The sequence below is a fragment of the Ostrinia nubilalis genome, chromosome 9, assembly GCF_963855985.1.
Source record: "Ostrinia nubilalis chromosome 9, ilOstNubi1.1, whole genome shotgun sequence".
NCBI lineage: Eukaryota > Metazoa > Arthropoda > Insecta > Lepidoptera > Crambidae > Ostrinia > Ostrinia nubilalis.
The window spans coordinates 2,655,330-2,680,981 of record NC_087096.1 but is presented as its reverse complement, the minus strand read 5'-3'; the positions used below and the strand labels follow the sequence as shown (position 1 = coordinate 2,680,981).

General features: G+C 38.2%; 1 protein-coding gene across 1 annotated transcript; it reads left to right on the top strand.

Annotated features, from left to right (window-relative positions):
* Nucleotides 1-690: 690 nt before the first annotated feature.
* On the top strand, nt 691-25,652 carry LOC135074796 (uncharacterized). The gene is made up of 3 exons (XM_063969177.1): nt 691-891; nt 18,130-19,881; nt 23,680-25,652. The coding sequence occupies exons 2-3, from the start codon at nt 18,130-18,132 to the stop codon at nt 25,423-25,425; spliced, it is 3,498 nt and encodes a 1,165-aa protein (XP_063825247.1). The 5' UTR covers nt 691-891; the 3' UTR covers nt 25,426-25,652.

Genomic DNA, 25,652 nt, shown 5'->3' with positions numbered 1-25,652 from the left:
ACGCACTATGCGCTGGCCTATCATAAACAATGCCTGAAAGAACGTCTCTACAGAGACGGAATATAAAACTAATCACTCTAGTATCTATGAAGTTGTATAAGGTTGCGTAGGTTGTAACAAAAAACAAAAATCTTCGGACGGGATTAGGTGGTCCTGTCGACTCACCATAGAGGGAGGGCGTGGTGAGGCCTACAGATTAGGGCGGAACGTCCGTGGAAAGCGTACATCTTGGTTATTTCTATTACCCAAAACGCACTAAGCGTTAGTAACATCCCAGGTTTTAATGGGTCCTGGCCCCACATAACCTGCCACCCCCCGGCGCCATGAGGCCATTTTCCTGGGATTAAAAGAACAATCTGATATGCCATCGACTGCAACTGCATTTCATACTTGACCAGTATAAGAAGGGTTTTGCGGAAGTCCAGATTCTTGCCCTTACGAGCGAGTCAAGATAAATGCTGAGCGGGACCTATTGACGCAGTGGCCCACTATTTTCTGTGTTCTATTTGTGTTGTTATTGTTTATAATTTGTGCTTACTGTGATCAATAAAGTCAATTCTATTCTATTCTATCCTGCATCCGTATATCTACGGATCAAACTTTGTAAAGATTCTCTCGCACCTCATCTCAAGTCTTCGTTATCAAGCTGTATAAAAATCGTTGTCGAAGCCCTGAGACCTCAAGGCGGCAGAGTAGCGCTTGCGCCGGTGAGAGGCGCACGTCGACGCACAATGTCACGATAATCGATCCGATACATCGAGAAACTGTTCGAAATAACAACTTTTTGAACAAAATAACAAAGTTAAAAGTGCGAACGAAGACTTCAAAGAATTTAGAAGTGGATAAGAAAAGTTTTGGACGCTAAAGAGGTGCTAAGGTGAACTAATTAAGGTAAGGATTCGATTTTTTCATTGGTAAATCGATATTTCATGTAAATAAGCAGGTAATTACGTTTGTAGGTATATCAAAATCGTTATGAAAACGGTAAGGCAGTACAGTTTTTGAATCTGACACTTGATGGTATACTCGGTGGTCTATCATCGCACTCGTATTTTTATCTAAGTACCTAATCTAATAATGTAAGTATCAGATTATGAACACGACTTCATTGTAGAATATAAATCCATTCCTTAGTTTTAATAAAATTTAATGAAATCGAATCCCAACAATTTTGACACGTTATCGGTTGCTGATTTAATTTTTAGGAAGTAAAAAAGGCCAAATGCATTTAAAGGACACTCCATTATCACCTTTAATTTAAGATACATTTTATACTTTTTAGATAAAACATTACCTTAGTCTAAATGAAAGAGACATTCATACCTATCGTCAACAAAAAATATAATATGCACCTACTTAAAATTAATTTTACTACCTAATACTCTAATGCAGGACTGAGAAGCGAAATGTAACATAGCGGCGATCAAAATTCGTCCAAACCGGTATAAGACTCAATTGAACTAATAACAGCTAAGTACACTACTAATGAAAAAATAGTTAAGTAATCAATTCATGTCTTAGTATTAAGTAGTAACAACAACTGAATAATTTTGAAGTCACCTGTCGTTGACAGGTTTCAGGTGAAATATCTCTATTCCTTATATCTTATTTATTATCAAGATAGGTCACTCACAGATTACACACATAAAAATACACTGTAGGTATCTATTACAATTTATCGGAGTTAAGGAGGCCTTCTTTATCGGTTATTCAATTTAACTGACTTGGCTTTATGCTTGGAGTGTTTGTCTAAGTTGAGAATCAAACCAGTTGCTTTCATAGTACATATTTAGCACATAATTGGGCATACAGAATAGTATTAAGTCCCGAATTTACCTAGGTATGTCTGGACTCTATTGTTACATTACATATCGCGTAACCTATGTAACAAGAAGCTAAATTCAACACAAAGAATACTAATTATAGAGTCAGAGAATAATTAATTAACAAAATAACATTACTACCGGATGTTGTGGTAACTGAAGCAGTCAATTTTAACAAAAACGTGTCTCGCCGCAGATTGCAAGTTAATGTAGAAACACAAGTTATAATAACGTTAATCTTGTGATGAACACCTATTAGGCTCATGTCTTATAACTAGTTGTCAAGGAAGCTGTAGGCAAGGGCATGTAAGACTAGACCAAGATAAATAAAAGCAAGTTAATTCAGGAACAGATTTTGCTACAGCGGTCTTAAAGAGAGATTAAAAAGACCTTTAAATATTTGTTCTAACTTTTGTTTGTTCTAAATGTTGACAGGTAAAGAATACCATACTCTACAATTAATTTCTAAATAAATAACTTTTAAACAATTGGTTACAAGGACAAACAATAATGCTACAACAAATAACAAACTACCTCTGATACAGAATTGTCTGTTATATTTTATTCGACATGGTTGCCGAAGTCTCAGCTCAGTACGTGTTGTAGTAGCCAGACCAGATGAAATGATGATGATTAAAATAATAATAATAGTTATCTATGAAAATAAGGATAAAATCATTATTAGGTGGCTTGTAGGTATGTCTTTCCGTAATGCAATACGAAGAGATATAATATAATAAGTATAAGTAGGAAAATAGCTTGGGGGCTCGCTTGTTCGTCAATAGAATAGGATTCTTTAGTTTGTATTGAATGATTCAGCATGGGAATTATAACAATAACAATGTATTTCGTATGTGATACTCCTACTTTTGCGGTTGAGGATAGGTACCTAATCTTAATGAGTTAATTCACGTAGACAACACTGACCATAGTTTAAAGTAAACAGTTAGTTCATAATAACAGAATGAATGATAGATTACTACTTATAAGATTAATCTGAAATCATACTTGCAATTTTGTTTTTCCTACACACGCGCATGAGTAAAGACACTTCTTAATAAGATTACATTCAGGCAGATTTTTAATTTTGATTATATTGTAAAGATTACCGTAGTTTGAGTTTTAATCATCCTTTAATCAAGAACCGTTTCAACCTCCTCTGTGGTCTAGTGGTAAGACCACCTGCTTCAGACGCAGAGGTTCCGGATTCGATTCCCAGTGGGGGTAGATTTTTCTGTTCGGATTGGTTGGTTGTAGGGCTTGTTCTAAGTCCGCCTAGCTAGCTACCACCATCTTACCTAAGTCTGTCGCCATAACAACAATGTTAACAGCATGTTGTGTTCCTGCAGTTAGAGGTAAGATAGCCAGTTCTTCTGTGGTTGAGGAATGAGGATTCCGGGTGAAGCTCGCTTCCACCTTCGGCCTGATCATCACTTACCATCAGGTGAGATACGCCAAGAGCTTCCTCGTTGTGGATAAAAAAAAAGATTTCTTATCCTCTCCATAGAAGGACCTTTATTTGTTTTTTGATAGGTTGGTCTGGCCGTTGTTTTTTTCTAAGACGAGTGTGCGGGGATTAAATTGCCGGCATTACACGACGAATCGCTTATCAACAAAATGACAACCGTAAGAATCGCTGGCTAAATGACTTATTCACGTTGCACATAATGACATTATTTTGCAGTGCGCTATGCGCTTGTAGTATGTAGAGACGACAGAAAATGAAGCTAAACACTGTTTCTTAAGCAGTTGCAATAAATACTATTTTGGAAAAATTTATAGTGTGACGTGCTGTCTGTACAAAGTTATTTTTGTCTTGAAAATGACCACGTATGCGCGAAATAATTGTCAGAGCTATTTTAAAAGCAATAGAAATATCATTATTTATAAATCAATGTCACTTAGCATCATTTAAATTCAGTCCAATATTTTCGTTTATGTAGATGATATGATAGAGTTATAGAGTCATAAACTTGTATTTTAATAAATAGTTTTGCATAAAATCCGCGTCGTAAACCTCAATAAAATGTTACTGGGAGGACTGATGGCTTACCCTTGACATTTCATCCTAACGCACGATTTACCAACCTAGGTACGTCTATGTCCTGTTTCCCTGTATTGTAAATTTAATGTTAACTAACGTATCAGATCTAGAATAAACTGCATTTTGAAGAATAAACTGCCCTGAGTAAGGGTAATAAATAATAGTTTAGTAAAATTACACATACCACAACCATATTCAGGACATCTGACGACGTAGCTTCTCAACTCAACCCCTTTTCACCAGAAGGAATGCAAACTTTTCCTATGTTCTTTGGGTTATTTCGTTGCGCGCCCAATGACAGTTTAACTTTCTCTCCAACCATCAAAAAAGGCCTTTACTAGCTGTGTTTTAGTTGGTGGATCAACTGTAACAGCCTGGCTACATCAACAACAGTAGACGTGCTGGGAATAGTCCCGTTGAAGCACTTTATAGGTACTAAGATCTATGAGAGTTTGATTTTGAAAGTACCCACTGGAGGTAGGTTAAATATAGGCATAAATAACTTAAACCGGATCCCAAACAAGTGTCAATAGATTGGCAAACCGCAAATTGGTTAGAGGTTAATCGATTGGGTTGTCGATCAACCTGCATGATAGGAAATAGGAGGATTCCGTTGACTGGGACCGCAATTAACTAGGACCGCGGTCCCAATCGCCGGATCCGTAAAAAATAATTATTTTTCTTCCGGCGACTAGGACCAACTCATGAATTTTAGTAGTACTGTACCGATTTTGGCTTGAATAATATTTTCTTAAGTTATCTATGAGTGGTCGATCGCCGGAGGATAATTATTTAATTTTTACGGATCCGGTGACTGGGACCGCGGTCCAAGTTAATTCCGGTCCCAGTCGCCGGAAGCCTGGAAATGAGGGAAACAGCAAACTATTTGTAACATACCTATAACTTGTCTCGTTACCTTCATTTATGATCTAGAAATTTAGGGGTTACATTCGTTCTGCTTATAAATAATTGTAAAACATAATATTTTGAGGGAATGTAGTTTTTTAGTACATTGTAAGAAAAGAGATTTGATTGGTAAATTAGTTGTAGGTACTATAACGTTTGCATTGCAATCGATTCGAAAGTAATAAACAACTCAGAAACTTTATTAAAGAATGAAAGTAATATTCGTTCGTTCGTTTCAGCCAAATGACGTCCACTGCTGGACAAAGGCCTCCCCCAAGGTTTTCCACAATGAACGGTCCTGCGCTGCCCGCATCCAGGCTCTTCCCGCGACCTTTACCAGATCGTCGGTCCACCTAGTAGGAGGCCTGCCCACGCTACGTTTTCCAGCCCGTGGTCGCCACTCGAGAACTTTCCTGCCCCAACGGCCATCGTCTCTACGAGCTATGTGCCCCGCCCACTGCCACTTGATTTTAGCAATTCTGCGAGCTATGTCGGTTACTTTGGTTCTCCTACGGATCTCCTCATTTCTGATTCGATCACGCAGGGAAACTCCGAGCATAGCCCGCTCCATCGCCCTTTGGGTGACCTTGAGCCTTCTTATGAGGCCCATAGTAAGCGACCACGTTTCGGATCCATATGTCAACACTGGCAACACACACTGCTCGAAGACTTTCGTCTTGAGACACTGCGGTATTTCGGACATGAGTATATGGCGAAGCTTCCCGAACGCTGCCCATCCGAGTTGGATTCGACGATTGACCTCTTTCTCGAAGTTGGACCTACCTAACTGGACTGTTTGTCCCAGGTATACATAATTGTCGACAACTTCGAGTGTAGAGTCTCCAACCTTCAGAGGAGTGGGTGCAACACGGACATTAGACATGATTTTTGTCTTGTCCATGTTCATTCTGAGGCCCACTTGTTGAGAGGCTCTACTGAGGCCATCGAGCATTGTGCCTAGATCCTCCAAGGTCTCAGCCATGACTACGATATCGTCCGCGAATCGAAGGTGGGTGATGTACTCGCCGTTGATATTTATGCCAAATCCGTTCCAGTCCAGAAGCTTGAAGACATCTTCCAGGGCGGTGGTAAACAGTTTTGGAGATATGACGTCTCCCTGTCTTACCCCTCGCTGCAACTGGATAGGTTTCGAATCCCGATCCTGGAGGCGGACCGACATTGTGGCGTTTTTGTACAAACCCCTCAACACTTCGATATATCGATAGTCAATTTGGCACCTTTGGAGAGACTGTAGCACTGCCCAGGTCTCGACCGAATCGAAGGCTTTTTCATAATCCACAAACGCCAGGCAAAGTGGTTGATTATACTCCTCGGTCTTCTGTATAATCTGCCTTAGCGTATGTATGTGGTCTATGGTACTAAAGCCTTTTCGGAAACCGGCTTGTTCGGGAGGCTGGAAGTCGTCGAGCCTGCGAGCGAGACGATTCGTAATGACTCTTGAAAACAGCTTGTAGACATGGCTCAGAAGTGAGATGGGTCTATAATTCTTCAATAAGGTTTTGTCACCTTTTTTGAAGAAGAGTACCACCACACTTCTGTGCCATGTCGTAGGCGTTTTTCCTTCGAGGATGACGGAATTGAACAGCTTCTGAAGAGCCCTCAGTACCGGCGTTCCGCCTGCCTTCAAAAGCTCAGCCGTGATTCCATCATCACCCGGTGCCTTGTTGTTCTTCAGCTGTTTGAGAGCCATTCTAATCTCGTACAGACTGACGTCCGGGATATCTTCGGTATAGTGTCGGGTCAGTCTAGCTCTTGGGTCTTCGGCTAGATTTGTGACAGGTGCACGTACACTCGTGTATAATTGTCCGTAGAACTTCTCGACCTCTTCCAATATCTCCGGCCCCGACGAAATGGCTCTGCCATCCTCTGTCTTCAGCTTGGTCAGTTGACTTTGGCCAACAGACAGATCTCTTGCGAACACTTTAGAGCCCCTGTTTCGCTCAATCGCCTCTTTAATACGGTCTGTATTAAATTGGCGTAGGTCGCGAGTCAAAGACTTGGAGATCTGTCTGTTAAGGCGCCGATACTGAGCAGCATCTTCAGAGGACTGCAGAACCAAGTTCCGTCTCTCTTCCATGAGTTGATTGGTGAGGTCAGAGATCTTTTTGGTTCCTTTTGAACGACGGGTTTTAAAGAACTTAGACCCAGTCGTTTGGACAATTTCCACGAACCTGTCATTGTATTTGTCCACATTTTCGCAGTCTCCTAGGCATTCGAAACGATTTTGCAACTCGAGCTGAAAGCTTTCGGGGTTTTGGAGTTGGATGGGCGCTGGGCGGAGCGTAGACTTCATCAGTCGACATCTCTCGAGCTTGGGTCTGATATTCAATGTGCCTCTTACCATTCGGTGATCGCTTCCTGTTTTGACCGAATTGATCACAGAGACATCATTGAATATATGCTTCTTCGTCGACAAGATGAAGTCTATCTCATTTTTTGTAGCGCCATTGGGATGCAGCCATGTCCACTTTCGCTGTTTTGGCTTTCTGAAGAAGGAGTTCATCATAAAGAGGCCCTCCCTCTCCATAAAGCCAGCCAGCAGTTGGCCACGTGCGTTCCTCTCTCCGTACCCAAATTGCCCCACTTTCGGCTCATTATCGCTTCGTTTACCTAGCTTCGCGTTGAAGTCCCCCATCACAACGGTAAAATGGGACCGGGAGCCATGTATGGCTCTGGAAATATCCTCATACATGGTCTCCACTTCGTCGTCGGGGTGTTCCGTGGTCGGTGCGTATACCTGTATGACCTTCAACGAATACCGTTTGGTGATTCTGAGTATCAGGTACACTACCCTCGCCGAAACACTCTCGATCTGGACCACGTTGTTGACAAGGGACTTGTGGACGATAAACCCGACACCACCCTGGGACTGCTGGTCGCCCTCCCGGAAATAGAGCAGGTTTCCGGATTTAAGAATTACGGTGTCCTCCCCCTCTCTTCGGACTTCACATAATCCTACGATATCCCACCGTAACCTGCTCAGCTCTTCCTCGAGTTCCATTAGCTTCACGTCTGTACGCAGTGTGCGAGCGTTATAGGTTGCCAGGGCCAGAGGTCGTCGGTGTTGGTAGCCTGGCATCCCCCGGGGATTCTTCGCACCCCTTGCCCCACCGTTACCGTGACCGCTACCGTGGTCCGGGATAGTGGGGCCGCCGGGGACTAGGGGCCGTTTTTTTGTTTTTGCCACCATTTGGAGGGTTTTGCCCTAATCGCCACGCTTGGCAGGCGGGTTGGCGATCGCAGTTTTTTTGCTTGGTTTCGCACGCAGACGCTGCTGCCCGTCCGGTGCTACAGGAGTTTGTCGCCTCTTACGACACGCCTCCTGTTGGCGGTGGGGAAAAGTATTCTTTTACGGCCGTCCCCACACAGCACAGTAAAACCACAACCAAACCACACAGAAAGTAATATTATTAACTCTATTTTACGACTTGAACTTGAAAATAATATAAAACTATACTATAAAAGTATGTTGTTATTAGTAATAAAATGTGTTAAAAATGAACCATCAAAATCGATTCATCTTAATACAAGATCGAATGCGCACGTGCTAACATTCTCAATTTATGTTTTTAAATTGCAAGTTTATGGTACAAGTAAAGTATTTTCAGAACAAAAAGAATGTTGAATTGATTGAGCCATGAAAATTCTTAACTTATTAATAAATAAATGATTTGAAACACTCGCAAGCATTTACTTTAAGTAACACAGATCAAAAACACCTGAAAATGAATCTATCCTGATAGTATTCAAAATATTATTTTATAACTGTACATCCTCTACTATATGACTAAATTAATGGAAGAGCGTTGTTCCCTGATACAGGCTCATTAGCTTGCTAAGGGCAGCTGATAAGGGCGCTACGGTCACTAATACAATAATAATATACCCATTGTTATGAAATAAATTATTTATTTATTATTATTTATTCTAAGAACTACGTAAACAAATAAGTAAGTAATCCTACGTTACATAAAAAGGACTCTAAACAAAACTCCCCCGGGAAAAACACTAGCGTACCTATACAGGGTGGAACGATAAGTGATCTCACTCAATTATTTCTAAACTATACAAGATATCAAAATAATAGTTACTGATCCTGAAAGTGCTTCATGAGCTCTATCAAACGGTACCTATTAATAATAATAGGTTCTATCCGAAAATTCAATGTTTCCATCCTCCATACATTTGGTAAAGTCACATTATTTTAAAAACTACACATGATATCGTAAAACTGATTACTGATTCTAAAAGTGCTTCACAAGCTCTATCCAATGGTATCAATAATAGGTTACAGAATAAACTGGATCTAACCAAAAATTCAATGTTTCCTTCTTCCATACATTTAGTACTATCACAGTCATGACACTCATCTCTTGACAATATTACAGCAAGTAAAGCCTTAAACCAATGTTTTCCTATAATAATTTTAAATAAGAATACAATTTACGAGTTTATTAATCAATAAAAAATTACACTTCTAATATTGTGTGTCTGTCATACATTTAGTATGGAAGCTGGAAACATTGAATTTTCAGATAGATCCAGTTTATTCTGTAACCTATTATTAGTACCGTTTGAAAGAGCTCATGAAGCACTTTCAGGATCAGTAACCAGTTTTTCAATATCTTGTATAGTTTAGAAATAATCGAGTGAGATCACTTAACGTTTCCACCCTGTATATTAAATGGATTTCTTGCTATCAGTGCGGCGCATAGCCAAGCAGAAAAGCTTACAGGTTCGTTGCATAATATCCTAGGAAAGATTTTACTATATCACACAAAAAGCCACGCATAATAACTAGTTTTACATTATAATACATACACCTAAGTATTTACCTATTATACAAGATCAAACTGTAGCCTAGGGAACCTTGGCTACATGGCTGTTAATTCTAGAACAACTGGTAAAATAATTTCTTTTCATGATTGTTATTACCGCAGAACAATAATTTATTTATAGAATAACAATTATTGAACTAGGGTTTATTTTAATGGGCAACTCAATTCCGAGGACCTATCAGGGAAATCATGTTTCCCCAATAAGGAAAATTCAATATTTCCGTTTAGGAAAATATTTTTCACGCATACAGCCGATTACAGTCATCGAAAGCTCACTTCTCACGTCATTACTTACTGGGTTTCATCCAAATCAGTCCAGCAATTGTTCCGTGAATAAGTACAAACGTCGGGCAAATTCCTATTGACTGTCGATTTGTAATATTATAATAGTTGCTTGATCATTGGGCTGCGGTCATACGTACAGAAGAAATATTGATAAAAGTGATCTAGAGTTATGACTCTATTATGAATCAAAGGAAACTAAATAAATGAGAACATTCTACATTTACCTGAAGAAAATTCTTCTAATAAACATTCGATAAAATTGCGATATTTATCTGCTACTCGGAAACGACATGTGTTAGCGAAATAATTACGAATCGATATCAAATGCTATACATAAATTATACATTTACTGGCACTAATTAGGCATTTGGTCACCTGTCCTTTACGCCATGTTATAGGACGGCAAATCAATCTGTTACGCTTCATTAAAAGAAATTGCGCATATTGTAGCCGTAGCTTTATAATCTGACGAGTATTTAACATAACAATTCGCATTTTTTAAAATAAACGTATTGAAACGTTATCAGTTCAAGATGTGATAAAAGCAGGATAACAATAACATTTATCTATCATCATAATGGCGGTACTTTCCGGACACTTCGGGCACAATCAGGCACTCCTGATAATGTTCTCTTGACACACAAACAACCATTGATGTGCATGACAACATTCGGTAACGTGATCGCTACCATTTGAGAGAGATTATTTTTGATGATGGATAGATGGCCCCCCCATCATTCATAGCTAGGCTATTTTCCACTGAAAAACTTTCCATCTGTGTAACTTTCCATCGAAATAGGCGTATTTGGGAAATTCTATCAGATCTAGGTACGAAGATTCCATCTTTATTTAAAAACTTCCTATGTATTTTTCTAATATTTCAGGACTATGTGCGTAGGTAAATGAAGTATATGGAAGTCACCTGACTTCAAACAATTACGCACGCATCAGGGAATAATTTCATTGTGCTGAATTGACGCTACGAAAATTACGACGATAAAACTCTATTGTTTTTCAATTTCTATCGGGTCGTTATATTTGTTTAAAGTCTTTTGTTTTACAGTTTTATGGGTAACTATAAATTACCTTTTTAACATCTGATCGCAAATTAATGGGATATTGATTACCCTAGTAATAAACTCTAACACCACGTGAAAGAAAACGTTTCAGGGGTGAAGTGCACAGTGCTGGTAAAAGTGCTCACCTGTACAAGTTAGGCATTTAAATTTTAATCATTTCTATCTTAACTAGAACTGGAAAACATCTTTTACAAATATTATCGAAGAATCCATCTGAAATACTCGTAAACTGAAATTATGATGCTAATGAAGAAAAATATGCAATAATACTCGTAGCACCAACTAATATTCAATTTCCAAAAAAAAACTAAAATACTACATTTTATCACAATCTAAAGTAACCTGTTCGGTAAGTAGACCACCTGAAATTTTCTGTAACTTACCACTCTACCCAGTTGAAGTAAGAGAGCCTCGAATCTGCAGGATAGTTGAAAAATGTAAACTGTCTGAAAAAAAAAGTTAAATATCACATTGCATTAAATAACAGATTTATTTCCAACACTTGGGACATAAAAATCGCTAATAATAATGTTAGTTAGCCAATTTATATGCATATTTGCGAGTAGGTAATAAACTTCTAAGGGTTTATTCCTCGTTGATTTCGTCAATAAGTGGATGCGAGTGCATTTTCACGTAGCCTTTATTATTGTCACAAGTAGGCAGTAAACAATGTAGGTAAATTAAAGTATTGTATTGTATAGTCAAAGATTTTCCCTGTTGAGTGGACTAACTACGTTACGTGGTGTTGACGCTTTCGCACTAGTGGTTAGTATAAATATGAACTTGTGTGGTAAAGTTGGACAGTCTTCCTACGGTGTACAATAAATAATTACTGAAATCAATTGAAAGTTTTTGTGAAATAATTTATTTGAAATTCATCGGCAGTTGTTAAGGTTAGTAGCTTTTTTAATTCTTTTTTTTTTCAGTTTGGGAAAATATGTTTGGAACCTACTTAAAATAAATATTTGTGATCTGGTTTTGTTACATCTTTTTTTTGTTTTTCACATTATTTTATACTAAAACTACAGGTGAGATTTAATCTGCTTTTGACAATAATCGAATCGGTAATAGTCTGCCGGATTGCAATTAAATAGGATTAAGGATAGTCTAACCTATTCTGGATTAAATTACCGGAGGGACAGTGGGAATTCTTTTGTTCGGGAATACTCATACTTTCCTGAATCAAAAAAACCGTGTTTAAAAGAGATAACATGAAACTAACTAATTTAATAAGATTATCCCTAAGTTTAATCGCATGCTGAAACTGTTTGAACAAGTTGACAAATGTAAAAGAAAAACATTAATTTGGATTTGTCCCATTCATCGTCGGTAAATCTCGACACGCAAATCTTGTAGAAAAAGCGATTCGCATTTTCCTCGTCGACTCGAACTCGAACTCATCGAAGCCTACCATCCGTGTTGAGGCCACACAGTGCGGACAAAATGTAGAGCAGTTCCGTATGTTTCTATTTTTTTAGATTACAATTTAAAAATGTTAGATGTAGAGTCTAAATTGTTGAACCGTATCATGAAAAGACACTAAAGTAATAATAAAGATAAGTCTTTTAATTGTCCCAAATTGAAAATCTACTAATGATAGCGCTTGTTTCAGAACTTGAGAATGGTATTTTGACCAAGTAAATTGGGTGGAATTGCATTTTTTTAAATCTGTGGATTCTTCATTTTCCAATTTAAATCTATCAACATCAATAAGTACTATCGGCAACAGTGTTAACTACCCATTGCCGGTCATGTCGTCTCGTTCTATCACAAAGAATCACCATTTGATGACAGCGAGAGCAAAAACAGAAATGGATAGTTAACACTGTGGCCGTGTGTACATAGGTTAAATCTGAATTACTAACATGATTGCGCAAACGTTTCTTCATTTGACCCTTTTGCATTGTGTGAGCAAAATAAGAACTGCCCTACCCAACCCTAAAACGTCGCGAGCCGTACGTGACGTCACGTGCGCGCGCGCGGAAAATGGCCCTATTTCCTATTTGACTCACTGGGCTTCTATTCGAGTAACCGCCTTGAAGATTTGCCTCACTGTCCTTGTGAATATGTGCCAGCAACCGGCCTTTGATGACTAGGTGCATATTGCATAATGCTAGGAGCATATTAATAGAATGTCCCAGTTCGATTCCAGGCGGGGTCAAAACAGCTCGTAACATAAATGCATATTATGTCATATTTGTAGATCAATTTTATCCTCAGTGTCTTTTTAACATATTATTCAATATAGTTAATTATTTGTGAATATTAGAGACCTTTGCAGTTAGCTAGAGACCATTGGTTTAATGTTTATTGTTGTGTTTAGTACTGTATCTCATGTTGATAGCCCAATAAATGAATAAATATCCGTCCTGTTTAAGTAGAAGTTAAAATGAAAAAAGTAGGTATTATACACACACTCACGTGTTGATTAGAAAAATGAGCGCTTTTTGCATTTTAATTAACAGATTAATAATGTCGTTTTAATTAAATACTTACTCGATAACGTTGACGCATACTTAGCTCTTAATTCTATGCATTTAATATATTTTTTAATTTAGTTAATTAAGTCATGACTTTTCCTTAAACCTCTAAAAAAATTAAATCTTAATTTCCTGTATATATCGTTTATTTTAGTTATTGATTGATTGATGTTCGTTCAACAATTTATTTTAATTTATTACTTCAATCATCTTCAATCGGAAATAAAGATTATAAAAGTAAGGAAAAACATTTTACCAAATAGGTATAATGTTTCGAATTATGACTCTACTAGGTACCTACTTACTCTATTTGGAAAAACAAGTATTCTACGGTAATATGGTTTATCTATTTTATTTCTTCGAAAACCAATGTGTAAGGCAATGTGAACAGCCTAGATAAGATATGGTATCAGCCACTGAAGGGCACCTGTCTACTCGAAATTCTTGTGAAACACTTATGCCAGTATTCACAAACGATGCTTGCTTAAATGAAACAGCAAATCGAACTCACAGCGTTGAATACAGCTCTGTGATTGGTTCGTGTGTCGCCCAGTGCGTCCACGCGCACTGTGAGACCTCATACTAATGTTTGTGAATAGGGGCGTTATGTACAAACGATGGCATGTCAAGCTTACACTATTATAAGCTTTAATGCAGTTGTAATATGAGTGCTTATGCAAAAAAAAATTAAGAGTAAGACATGCTGTTTTAAAAAAAAATTGCAAATGTTTTGCTACGTATTTCAGTCACGATTGCTTTGAAATTAAATACCATACGTAGGTATAATTACAATGAATGTTAGGTACGCTATTTTAATTATTTTGATTAGTTCTTTTAAGACGTTGGCATTAATTGAGAAGCATGACATGCAGTGGACTACCAGAGGTCAGATTTGCCCGATTGTTTTTGTTGTTAACAGTATTCATAAAAAGTTATAGTTGTTGCAATTCACGAAGGCGAGTGAGCTTTGTGTGGTGGCTCGCTGCTGTTCATTTTTCAAAAGTTTTGATAGATATATTGCACTAACGTTATGTGCATGTAGGTCGTTTTTAAAAGTTTTGGTAGACATTGCACTATCGTTATGTGCATGTACACGTACACACACAAGTAAAGCTCACTCGCCTTCGTGAGTTGCAAGAACTAGGTATGTAAGTATTAGAGTCACTTTTGGTCGTTTTAAAAGTTAACTTCGTTATCTATCTGAAATGAGTAAGGCCCAGAACAGACGGTGAAACGCAACTGCAACGAAACTGCAACTTTCTGATGATTCTTATGAATGAAACTGAAACTGAAAGTTTCAATCTGGTCGCGTCATATGTGGTCTCTCAACGGACGCTATGGCAGAAAGTTAGATGCAACTCAAAAGTAACTAGCAGTTGCAGTTTTGTTGCAGTTGCGTTTCACCGTCTGTTCTGGGCCTAAGTGTTAGAAACCATTAAGGTTTCATTCATAGATCGTTATGAAAGCAATAAAATCATCAATCGGTGAAACAATGGATACTTAGGATCATTGTGTTGCTTATAAGTCATCAGTGACGTTCGTTTCCTCAACAAATTACTTTATGAAATTAATATAAATATAATAGGTACCTACCAATTTTCCTTCTGACGTATGATAATAAGTCACGTTTTGTTACGGTAGGATTAGCAAAAGGACTTTTTGTATTTAAAATAAGGCAAGCTCTCATTATTATCGCTTAAATGCTTTTCAGTGAGATAACACAATGGGTTTTTTTTTTTTTATCTTTGGACAATTTCACACAGCGCCAGCTAGCCCCAAAGTAAGCAATTTAATGCTTGTGTTATGGGTGCTAGCTTAACGGATATACTACTTATATACTTTTTTTTTTTTAAATACATACATAATATACATAGTAACACCCAGACCCGTCACAGAAATTAAAATTCATCATTTCAATTTCTGCCCGGCCGGGAATCGAACCCGGGACCTCTCGGCATAGTAGTCCGTTCTGAACCACTACACCAAACGGCCGACAAAGTAAGTACTATTATGGAAATTATCTATTTTTCACGACCAATTTAATACCAATTTGCAGAATTGTCAGCTAGGTAGATTTGCCTATGTCCTGTGCCTATAATAATAAATGAAAATTCGTTATTATAGTAATTTATTTCGTTAGGTAAACGTTTATATCCTCGTTTATGAACCTATAACAAAATTGGTGACTCTAGCTCTTACATGCCCGACTTTTCCTCTTTTAACAATCGCTTTAGTAACAAACCTTATTGATAAATCAAAGCTGAAGAGTTTGTTTGTTAAACGAGCTCGAGGAACTACTGTCTCTAATCGCAAAAATAATTTTGTATTGGAGAGTCCATTTATCGAGAAAGACTATTAGGCGATTATCATTATTATAACATTATTGATGATGAGGTGAGGAGGGATTAATTAATTTTTTGAAAAAAAAAAAAAACGGGAAAAATCTCAAACTATTTCACGATTGCGAATTCACGGGTATAGCTAATTATAAAACGAATTGATAATAAACCTTAATAAATCGTCTACAGGCACAGTTTTCATAATTCAGAGTCTACGTACCTATTGTGGAAAAACCAACTAAATATTAGTTAGGTATTTTAATTAGTTAGTTTTTATTAATATTTTTTCTAACAATAGGGAAGCCTGTCATTGGCTATACTATCAGTCTAAATCTTAACTAATATTTTCAATGTATCGCTGTTGGTTTCTATAAATAAATTAGAGTGGGAATAAATCCGGCGAGACGGCGCCGGCGCTTAGCAATTCTTTACCAATTATGTCACATGTTACGTACTTAATCAGCTTTAAAACTAAAGATTAACGCTTTCGTTCTTATTAATAGTAAACCAGGGCGATGTTTGACACCAACGGGACCTGTTTTACCTGTTTCGTAGTCTATGATTAGTTCGTTATGTAAAGAAGCATTTCCTCCGCATAAATTAGTAGGTACGTTTGATTGAAGACAAGTCCCTTTTCAAACACATGTAAATGCCTGAATATCAGTTATTTGATTGCCTTTTAATTGCACATTTTTATCTACATATTTTAAAGCATAGTCTAGGTACACGCCACACTGTAAAAATAAAAATGGGTCACGAATATCACTAGTTTCAGAATCTTATAAACAAGAAGTTTTGGACTCGTTGTTCAATTTAACTGTGCTTGTAAAATAATTATGTACTTAATTTTGTTTGTCTCTGTTTTATTGATTAAACATGATATTAAATTTAATCCAAAGGCCGAATGAGATACAATACCTACCTAGTTGTTACTTTTTCCTTACAAGCTTCTTCAATATTGACAACTTGTTTATTGATTAAAAACTGTTCCAGCAATCACATTAATGTAAATTGTAAATTGCCCAGCCTCAAACTGTAGGTTTTTAAAGGAAAACTTAAATATAAAATATACCAATGTCTGCCCAAGGCTTTAATGCTCATGAAAATCTCACAAAGTTTTGCCCCCTGTTGGATTCAAACCCGAAACCGCAACTGATGGTCACTAAAACCCACAAAGACCGCCATATGCGGAAAAAGGGGTTTATATGCGTAATGCTCTACATTTTGTATGCGTAACTAAGTACTTAGGATTTCAAAAAGTAGGCTTCGCTTGTAATCCACATCTAACTTATATACTAAGTAGGTACTTGGGTTTTGGGGAAGATCAAGAAAAATTGGCTCTACTGCCAATATTTTTGCACATGGAGAGGTGGTACTCTATGACTTATGGTGCAAAAAGTTTGAAAATTCAGCAATTTATTATGGCAATAACGAGAATTACAATAAAATCTCAGTAGGTAATTGATTAAGCTAAAGAAACATCTATCACTTTTTGTGCGAATCGACCGTTGGCGATAAAAAATTAAACGCTCTATCATTGTAACATTTGGACGTAAAAACGTACCGAGGTCAACCGAGTGACCAGACCACAGTACAGTTTGAGAAATGATATAAATGTGCAAAAACAAAATTATATAAGGATCTAATAAGTTCATCAACAAGTTCGTTCCTTAAATAGTTGTTTCAATATATCATACGTGTAAAAAGAAGTAAACAACAAAAAATAATTTATGTATTAGCATTAGTATGTATTTGCACAACACAGCCAAACTGGCCAAAGTGACTAGTTTGCAAAAATACTGGACAATAGGTCAAGGCGCCGAAAAGCAAATAAAATTGGCTATTCGAGCAGCGCTAATGATCGTACTATTAAAATGCCATCTCTAGCGACATGCCAGGGTCAATTAATTTTATATTGATTGCGTGACATTGAAAAACGATTTTTGAAAATGTTAAAAACCTTTTTTTACAATAGTTCGCCTTACCAGACTGATATGAATACAGCCAATTTATTTGCCTTGTCAGTTAAAAAAATATGCCTACATCTAGTTGCTTGAAACAGCAAGTAATACCAGATGGCCTTTATTGGGAAACGAGATTTGGAGACTTTATTTATACATAGTAATTACATTATATTGTTAGCTCTTTTACCAACTAAGGCTGATATCGTATAGATTTCTGATGCGAAGTGTGCATAATATTTATACGTGCGTATGGAATTTTGATGCTTTGCGAATCGAAACACCACCCATATTGGTCTGAAAAACTCTGAACTGGAGATAAGGAATTAAGAAAGGTACTTTTACATTTTCAGATGATACAACTGCTGCTGCTAGCGGCAGTCGCCGCGAGCTGCCTCGCTGAAGACCTCCCCCCATCATGCGAGAAGCCGGTCTACTGTGACAGCGAACTTCTCCATCACGTCCAGACCTCCAGTGTCTTCCCGGACTCCAAGACCTTCGTCGACCTCCACATGCTTGCAGACCCTGAAACAATATTAGAAGAATTCGACCAACTCCTAAACGAAACCAACAATAATCCTACTAAAGAACAGCTCCAAAGATTCGTCGAATCAAACTTTGATTCCGAGGGAGAACTCGAAGACTGGACTCCTAATGACTTCTCAGATAATCCCAAATTCCTTCTGGGCATTCGAGATGAAGAACTAAGACAATATGCAAAGGATATTCACAATATTTGGCCCACTCTCGGTCGGAGAATCAAGTCAGCAGTGTTTGAAAAGCCCGAGAGGTTCAGTCTTATACCAGTGCCAAACGGCTTCATCATACCAGGAGGTAGATTCAAGGAAATTTACTACTGGGACACGTACTGGATTATCGAGGGTCTACTTATCGGTGGAATGAATGAGACAGCAAGGGGAATGATCGAAAATCTAATTGAATTGTTGAGGAAAGTAGGTCACATACCTAATGGCAGTAGATGGTATTACCAGGAGAGGAGTCAACCTCCACTGTTGTCGGCTATGATGTCGCTATACATCCGCGAAACCAAGGATATCAAATTTTTGAAGGATAACATCGACGCCTTACAAGAAGAGCTTAACTATTGGCTTGACAGTCAGATTATTACATTTGACAAAGGAAACTCAACGCACACTCTGCTCAGGTACTACGCCCCAAGCAAAGGGCCTCGCCCGGAGTCGTACCGTGAGGATTACAACGGAGCTCTCAGGTACACTGCAGATGAACGCAAACAAGAGTTCTATATTGATCTAAAGAGTGCTGCGGAAAGTGGATGGGATTTCTCGTCACGGTGGTTCATCGGAGACGATGGGAAAAATGGTGGCAACCTCACTAATATTCACACACAAGATATAATTCCGGTTGATTTGAATGCCATATTCGCTAATGCTCTACAAAATATGGCTTACTTCGAAGGTATCCTGAAGAGGCCGCGAAGAGGCTCGCACTGGGCTTACCTTGCGCAGCAGTGGCGCAGTAATATAGAGGCTGTATTTTGGAATGAAGAAGATGGAGTATGGTACGACTACGACATGGTTCACGGCACGCACCGAAAATACTTTTATCCAAGCAACGTAGCGCCTCTGTGGATGGGGGCAGTCGATAAAAAACTGGTTGTGAAGCATTCTGCTCGAGTGCTTGAATATCTGGAAAAATCTCACGGTCTGGATTTCCCGGGAGGAGTTCCATCGTCGCTGATTAGGAGCGGGGAGCAATGGGACTTCCCTAATGCCTGGCCGCCTCTAGTGAGCATTGTTGTGAACGCGTTGGAGGCTTTGGGGTCAGAAGAAGGGAAGAAGGTGGCTTTTGATGTCGCTCAAACGTGGGTGAGGGCGTGCCGTAAAGGTTTCGTTGAAAACAAGCAAATGTTTGAGAAGTATGATGCTGAACAGCCTGGCAAGGTTGGCGGTGGCGGAGAGTACGTCGTGCAGTTTGGTTTCGGCTGGTCGAACGGAGTTGTCCTAGAGTTCCTCACCAAATATGGCAGACAAATGACTGCTACTGATGCAACCTCTTACTCCACACCTCATGAAATCGAATCTAAGGAAAATGTGTACACAATAGACACAAAAGAAAGTAGGAGATAGGCAATTCACGGAAATGTAGAGTCGTCAGATGAATAGCAATCGATAAAACGTTTAGACATAGCTATTTTCTTTACCTCTCAGTTGGTTGTGAATCACAAATAATAGGTTAAGAAGTGCCATAACAAGAAACCTTTGAAGTACATAATGAACAAACTCAGAAGAAATTTAAATAACAAATAATGTTACTCCCGATTTGGAGGGCTTTTCATGAAGGTTGAAAGTCGTGTTTTTACATTTGACAAAGGAAGTAATACAAACTTATTTATCCAGCGATAAACGCTCATGGCAAGATTAGATCACAACTCATTTAACATTTTACAAACAAGTCATCTAGAACATAGTAAACGAGAGCTTGGCATAAAATAACATTAACTTATAAAAATAGTTTGATAACCAATGATACTACTTCAATATTTATGTTTATGAAATAAGTAGATTTAAAGTTACTACTTTTGTAATTTAAAATGCAGGAAAACAATAGGGTATTATTTTATTTACTTTTAATATTCACAAGTATTCTTTTTTCTTTAATGGCAAGCTAAGTTTTACGTTTTTTATGTAATAACCGTGTTGGTACGTAAATAACTAAGAGTAGGTACTAAAGAAGTTAATAAAAGAACAGAAATATTTTTTTCTGAAAATTCAACTTCCAGACACTCCATACAAAATAAATAGTTTTATAAGTACAAGTAATCCACAATTTTACGATTTTCTCTACTCGTATTTTAATTGTAGAACTAAAGTTAGAGTGAATGAGCGAGCACGTCAAGCTACCACAAAATTGCACATTTCTTAGGTTTCGCACTCTATTATTGTAACATAGGATCTAAATTTGATTTGATTAATGAAATCACTACTTTTGTGGTTAGGTTGATAGCACAAGTTACCATGCATTTTTATAAATAAGGATTATCGTTCCTATGGCACATCTTTTAAAGTGATTTTTAAATTTATCATGATTTAAGATAATGCATAACGATTTTATGATACCTACTTGATATTTATTTGATTTATATTTATGAGTTCTTCTGTTGGTATATTTAAAGTAAAGACAAATAAAGTTGTATTACCATCTGTGCCAGCTATAAAGAATTTGTTATACTAGATAACAAGGACTATTATATTAAATAGCTTTTGCTGTAATTAACACATTGTTGGACTCGAGACATCATAATTATTTAAGTATACTTAATTACAATTATCAATTATAGACAAATATGGTATTAGAATACTAAGCACCACGTTTAGAATATATAAACAAATGTTACCACATCCCTCCTAAGTGTGATTTTTAAAGTATTTTAATTATAATATAAATACATAGTATTATTTTTATGTATTATATAGATAGATAGACAGCTATACATAATAAAAGTTTACGTACTTATTAGATGTAAATAAAAGGCTGTGTGTTAATTTCAAGCGGTTTTATTTTCCCAAAATGAACTCGTAGTAGTTAATACCTATCTGAATAACTTTAATTACTTACTCAGGCACTATTAACATCATTCAGTTATCTTCTAATGAATGATGAAATCAGGTAATGTAAAGTTTATTCGCGTAAAACAGTTTCATTTCAACATTGTTTCTATTAACGTACAGTTTGTATGACACCTTAGAATAAAATAATACCTCTTCATTTTCCTAGTATTGGCCCAATAGGCCATTGTGGAAATCATTGGGAGAGGCGTTTGTTCAGCAGTGGACGACCTATGGCTAAAATGATGATGATGATGATGATTATCCTAGTGGAGTACGGACGACAGTGATTGCTAAGAAAATGAGACCACAATACATAATAAGTAGTTATGAGATTCTCTGGACTGGATTCGAAACCTAGATAGGACTTACTTAACTAATGAATTTTACTACATATGATTTTCCATGAAAAAGGAATAAGTACTTGCTACGTGCTGAAAAAAGCCATTTTTCAACGAATAACGTATACTTACCTACTCGTACCTACTATGTCATGGGAATCACTACAGAATAGCGCACATGATTAGGTCATTGACACAACATGCTACATGAAATAAAAATAATTAATAATTCACTCAAGCGATTTGAATAAAAAATAATAAATTGCAAGCGCGAATTCGATAACAGCTTTTTACGATCATCAAAAAAACTAGTCAAAAGTTGTTTTATTGGCGGATCATTAAAAACTTGAAATGGACTGGTTTGAGAGAACTTGATTTTGGTTTGTTGTCTAGATTATTTAAATTAGTTTTTTAGTAGTAATACTATACGAATTGATATATTTATTCATGATGTTTATTAAATTACTATAGCAAATCATTAAACTCCTGATAATATTCAGTTTGCAATTAAAACTCGGTGAGTTAATGCTATATTAATTAGTTTAGTAGAATAGGTAGAGTTTTTCGCGGGAAGCGAAACAATGACGAACAAACTTTTTTCGATTTTTTGGACTTTTGAGTGGTAAAATAACAAATTGTCTTTGGTAGCAATAACAATGCGTATCTACTGCATATTTGTGTCATACTTATTAATATTCTGTGGTCATAGTACAATATTTGTCTTTTTGAGCTAGCTTATAACCAAATATGTCACAATCACTGTCAATTACATATAGATGACCCACGCTGAACTGTCCCGCCAAACTCAATGACAGGGGGGCGCTACCATCGTTCAACTATATGGTTTCCAACATGGCAAAAATCGGAACCAGCGATCCGGTATTGACGGTGGCGCCCCACTGTCAATGTCATCGATAGGACAGTCCAATATTTTGGAACTATAAACCGGTTTATTACCTCCTAGCTCAGTCTACACTTGCAACAATGTATGGTGCATCTAATTTCTTGCCCAGTTTGGTCTCAAAGAAAATTGCGAAAAGTTAGTAAAAGTGTGTCACATTGATAACTTTCATAAATCACCTGTAAAAGGTAGCCATCAAGAAAAACTGGTCAACTTCGTTAAAAGGAAAACTTAAGTGGATAGGTAATTGACTGATGGTGTAAAATATCTAAGGATATTTTTAAGTATTAATAAATTATATACGCTGAAAGGTAAACCTAAAGTAAAGCACTATGGACTCTCCTCAACAATGTAGTGTGGAGTCAGAAGATGAAAGAAACAGATTTTATCATAAAAGCAGCAATAGTGTTCCAGTAGCTCTTTTCAAAATCAGACTGATAAATCAAGGATTTTGTTAACACTAGAATAAAATCTCATTCCGTGGTTTGTAAGTTTTCTAGCAGTATTGAATAGGATTGCGTTATCTAATTCAGTGTGATCATGGCATTGGACTCTATCAGCTGATGCTTAGCGTGCGTGACGCAGTGATAACGTTACGCTACGAGCTAGCTCGTGCACATATTAGAATAACATTTGCTGTGATTGGTCGCGAGTGTCCAGGAAATAATATTTATTGGCTGCCGAGAAGCGGAATTCCTCACATTAGATTGTCAGTAGAGCTCATGTCGCCAAAGAAATGCCACGTGTTTTGTCTCAGACCGACCTAGTTAGCGAGTTGTAGGCCAAGGCCTTGAGCGTCTCGTACCGTATGCGAGCGCGCGCCGCAGTCTCGCGCGCCTAATGACTGCAAGCCGGGAGTGAAAGCGGGGGCTCGTCGTCATCTATCCGCGTTGCATCAGCGATGGGAAAAAGGCGGAGCACGGAGCTAGCTCGCTGACACACTGAGGGCGCGCAATGTGTGCTCTACCGGCCGACCGGACTCGCGGCCACTCGCCCCGCGACGTCGGAGCCCGCGCCACGCCGCTCGCGCGCGAATGTTATGTTTACTCCACGCGTCGGAAATCTCGATAAACAAACATGTTGAAGTTAAGGCGACTCCGCAGCGTGCCTCTGTATCCAGTGCTGGGACTGTTGGGCGCTTATGCTCATGCGTTCTCGACAGCACCTGCCTGCAACTCCTCGATATTCTGCACCGGTGAACTCCTGCACACAGTTCAGCTCGCGCGTGTATTTCCTGACTCGAAAACCTTCGTTGACTTAAAACTCGTTCAAGACGAAAATGTAACGTTGGCAGATTTTACGAGATTGATGCAAGAGACCCAAAGAAACCCGACACGAGAGCAACTTACGGACTTCGTAAACAATCATTTTTCGGAGGGAGATGAACTCATGCACTGGATGCCGCCTGACTTCGACCCTGACCCCCCCTTCCTCAAGCAAATCATTGATCCGAAGCTGAAACAATTCGCTAAAAGTGTCATCGGTATATGGGCAAAATTGGGTCGTAAAGTTGACCCTGCAGTTGCAAAAAATCCTGACAAATACAGCTTTTTATATGTACCCAATGGTTTCATAGTTCCTGGTGGAAGATTCAAGGAACTTTACTACTGGGATTCATTTTGGGTGGTGCGAGGACTTCTCATCAGCAATATGACGCAGACCGCTAAAGGCATGATAGAAAATCTTTTGTATCTAGTGGAGAAACTGGGATACATTCCAAACGGAAGTCGGATCTACTATCTGGGCAGGAGCCAGCCACCACTTCTCGCTGCAATGGTGGCCAGCTACTTTACCGCAACTGGAGATCTAGCTTGGTTAGAACAGCATTTGCCCACCGTGGAGAAAGAATTGCAGTACTGGTTGGACAAGAAGAAAGTGACAGTTAAAGTGAACGGTAAAAAGTACGTGCTACTTAGATATTTTGCTGATCCAACGGGTACAGGTCCTCGCCCTGAATCATATTACGAAGATTACAGAAGTGGTTTAGAATTGCCTAAAGATGAACGCGAGGATTTTTACAACGAAATGAAAAGCGCTGCTGAAAGTGGATGGGACTTTTCCTCCCGATGGTTCGTGACTGCCGGCGACATAATCGGAAACCTGACAGACGTGCATGCCACTCGTATATTGCCAGTCGATTTGAACGCTATTTTCGCCAACGCACTTGAACTTGCCGGTGACTTTCGAAACCGACTGAAGGACAGACGCGAAGCACAGAAATGGTGGAGTCTTGCCAAGTACTGGCGAAGTGCCATTGAGAACGTCATGTGGGACCCGGTAGATGGCGTCTGGTACGACTATGACGCCCAAGCGAGAGCGCCGAGAAAGCATTTTTACCCGAGCTGTGCGACTCCTCTTTGGGCTGGTACAATTGAAAAAGCCGATGGTGCCTTCTACGGTGCGAAGTTAGTCAAATATCTTTTAGCATCTGGTGGCATGAACTTCCCGGGGGGCATACCTGCATCAGTATTATACTCTGGTGAGCAGTGGGACTACCCTAACGCGTGGCCTCCGCTGCAGAGCATCTTGATAGGAGGTTTGGATGCGAGTGGAAATTTAGAGGCTGAGGAACTGGCTAAAAAGCAGGCGAAGTTGTGGATAAGAGCAAATTATATTGGTTACTCTACATGGCAGAAGATGTTTGAGAAGTACAGCGCGGAAAACCCTGGGCATGAGGGTAGTGGCGGAGAGTACGTGGTGCAGGATGGCTTTGGATGGACCAACGGGGTGGCGCTGGAACTTCTTCAGAGGTATAGCAAAGATCTGGTTTTGGACGAACAAGCGCAATCTACTGAGCCCTACGTTAGTCAAATTCGTTAAGTTTTAACTCTGGATTCAATTATTGATTAGTAAAGATTGTATTTGTATTTTTAAGAAAAATGTTCCGAGATAGAATAAGTAAATGAATTTAATGTTTTTGTTTGTACAAAGATGTGATATTAGATAGAGACTTTTATTGGGCTAACTAGTGTTATTTGTGTGAGAGTTTTTAATTACTATTTATTTCAATTAAGTTTAAGATTTAAAAATATAACATTTTATACGAG

What these genes read in the sequence shown, in the direction of transcription:
- LOC135074796 (XM_063969177.1), top strand. Translation starts at nt 18,130, where the DNA reads ATGATACAACTGCTGCTGCTAGCGGCAGTCGCCGCGAGCTGCCTCGCT. An exon ending in ACACAAAAGAAAGTAGGAGA is followed by an intron (nt 19,882 to 23,679) that starts TAGGCAATTCAC and finishes TCTCGATAAACA; the next exon opens with AACATGTTGAAGTTAAGGCG.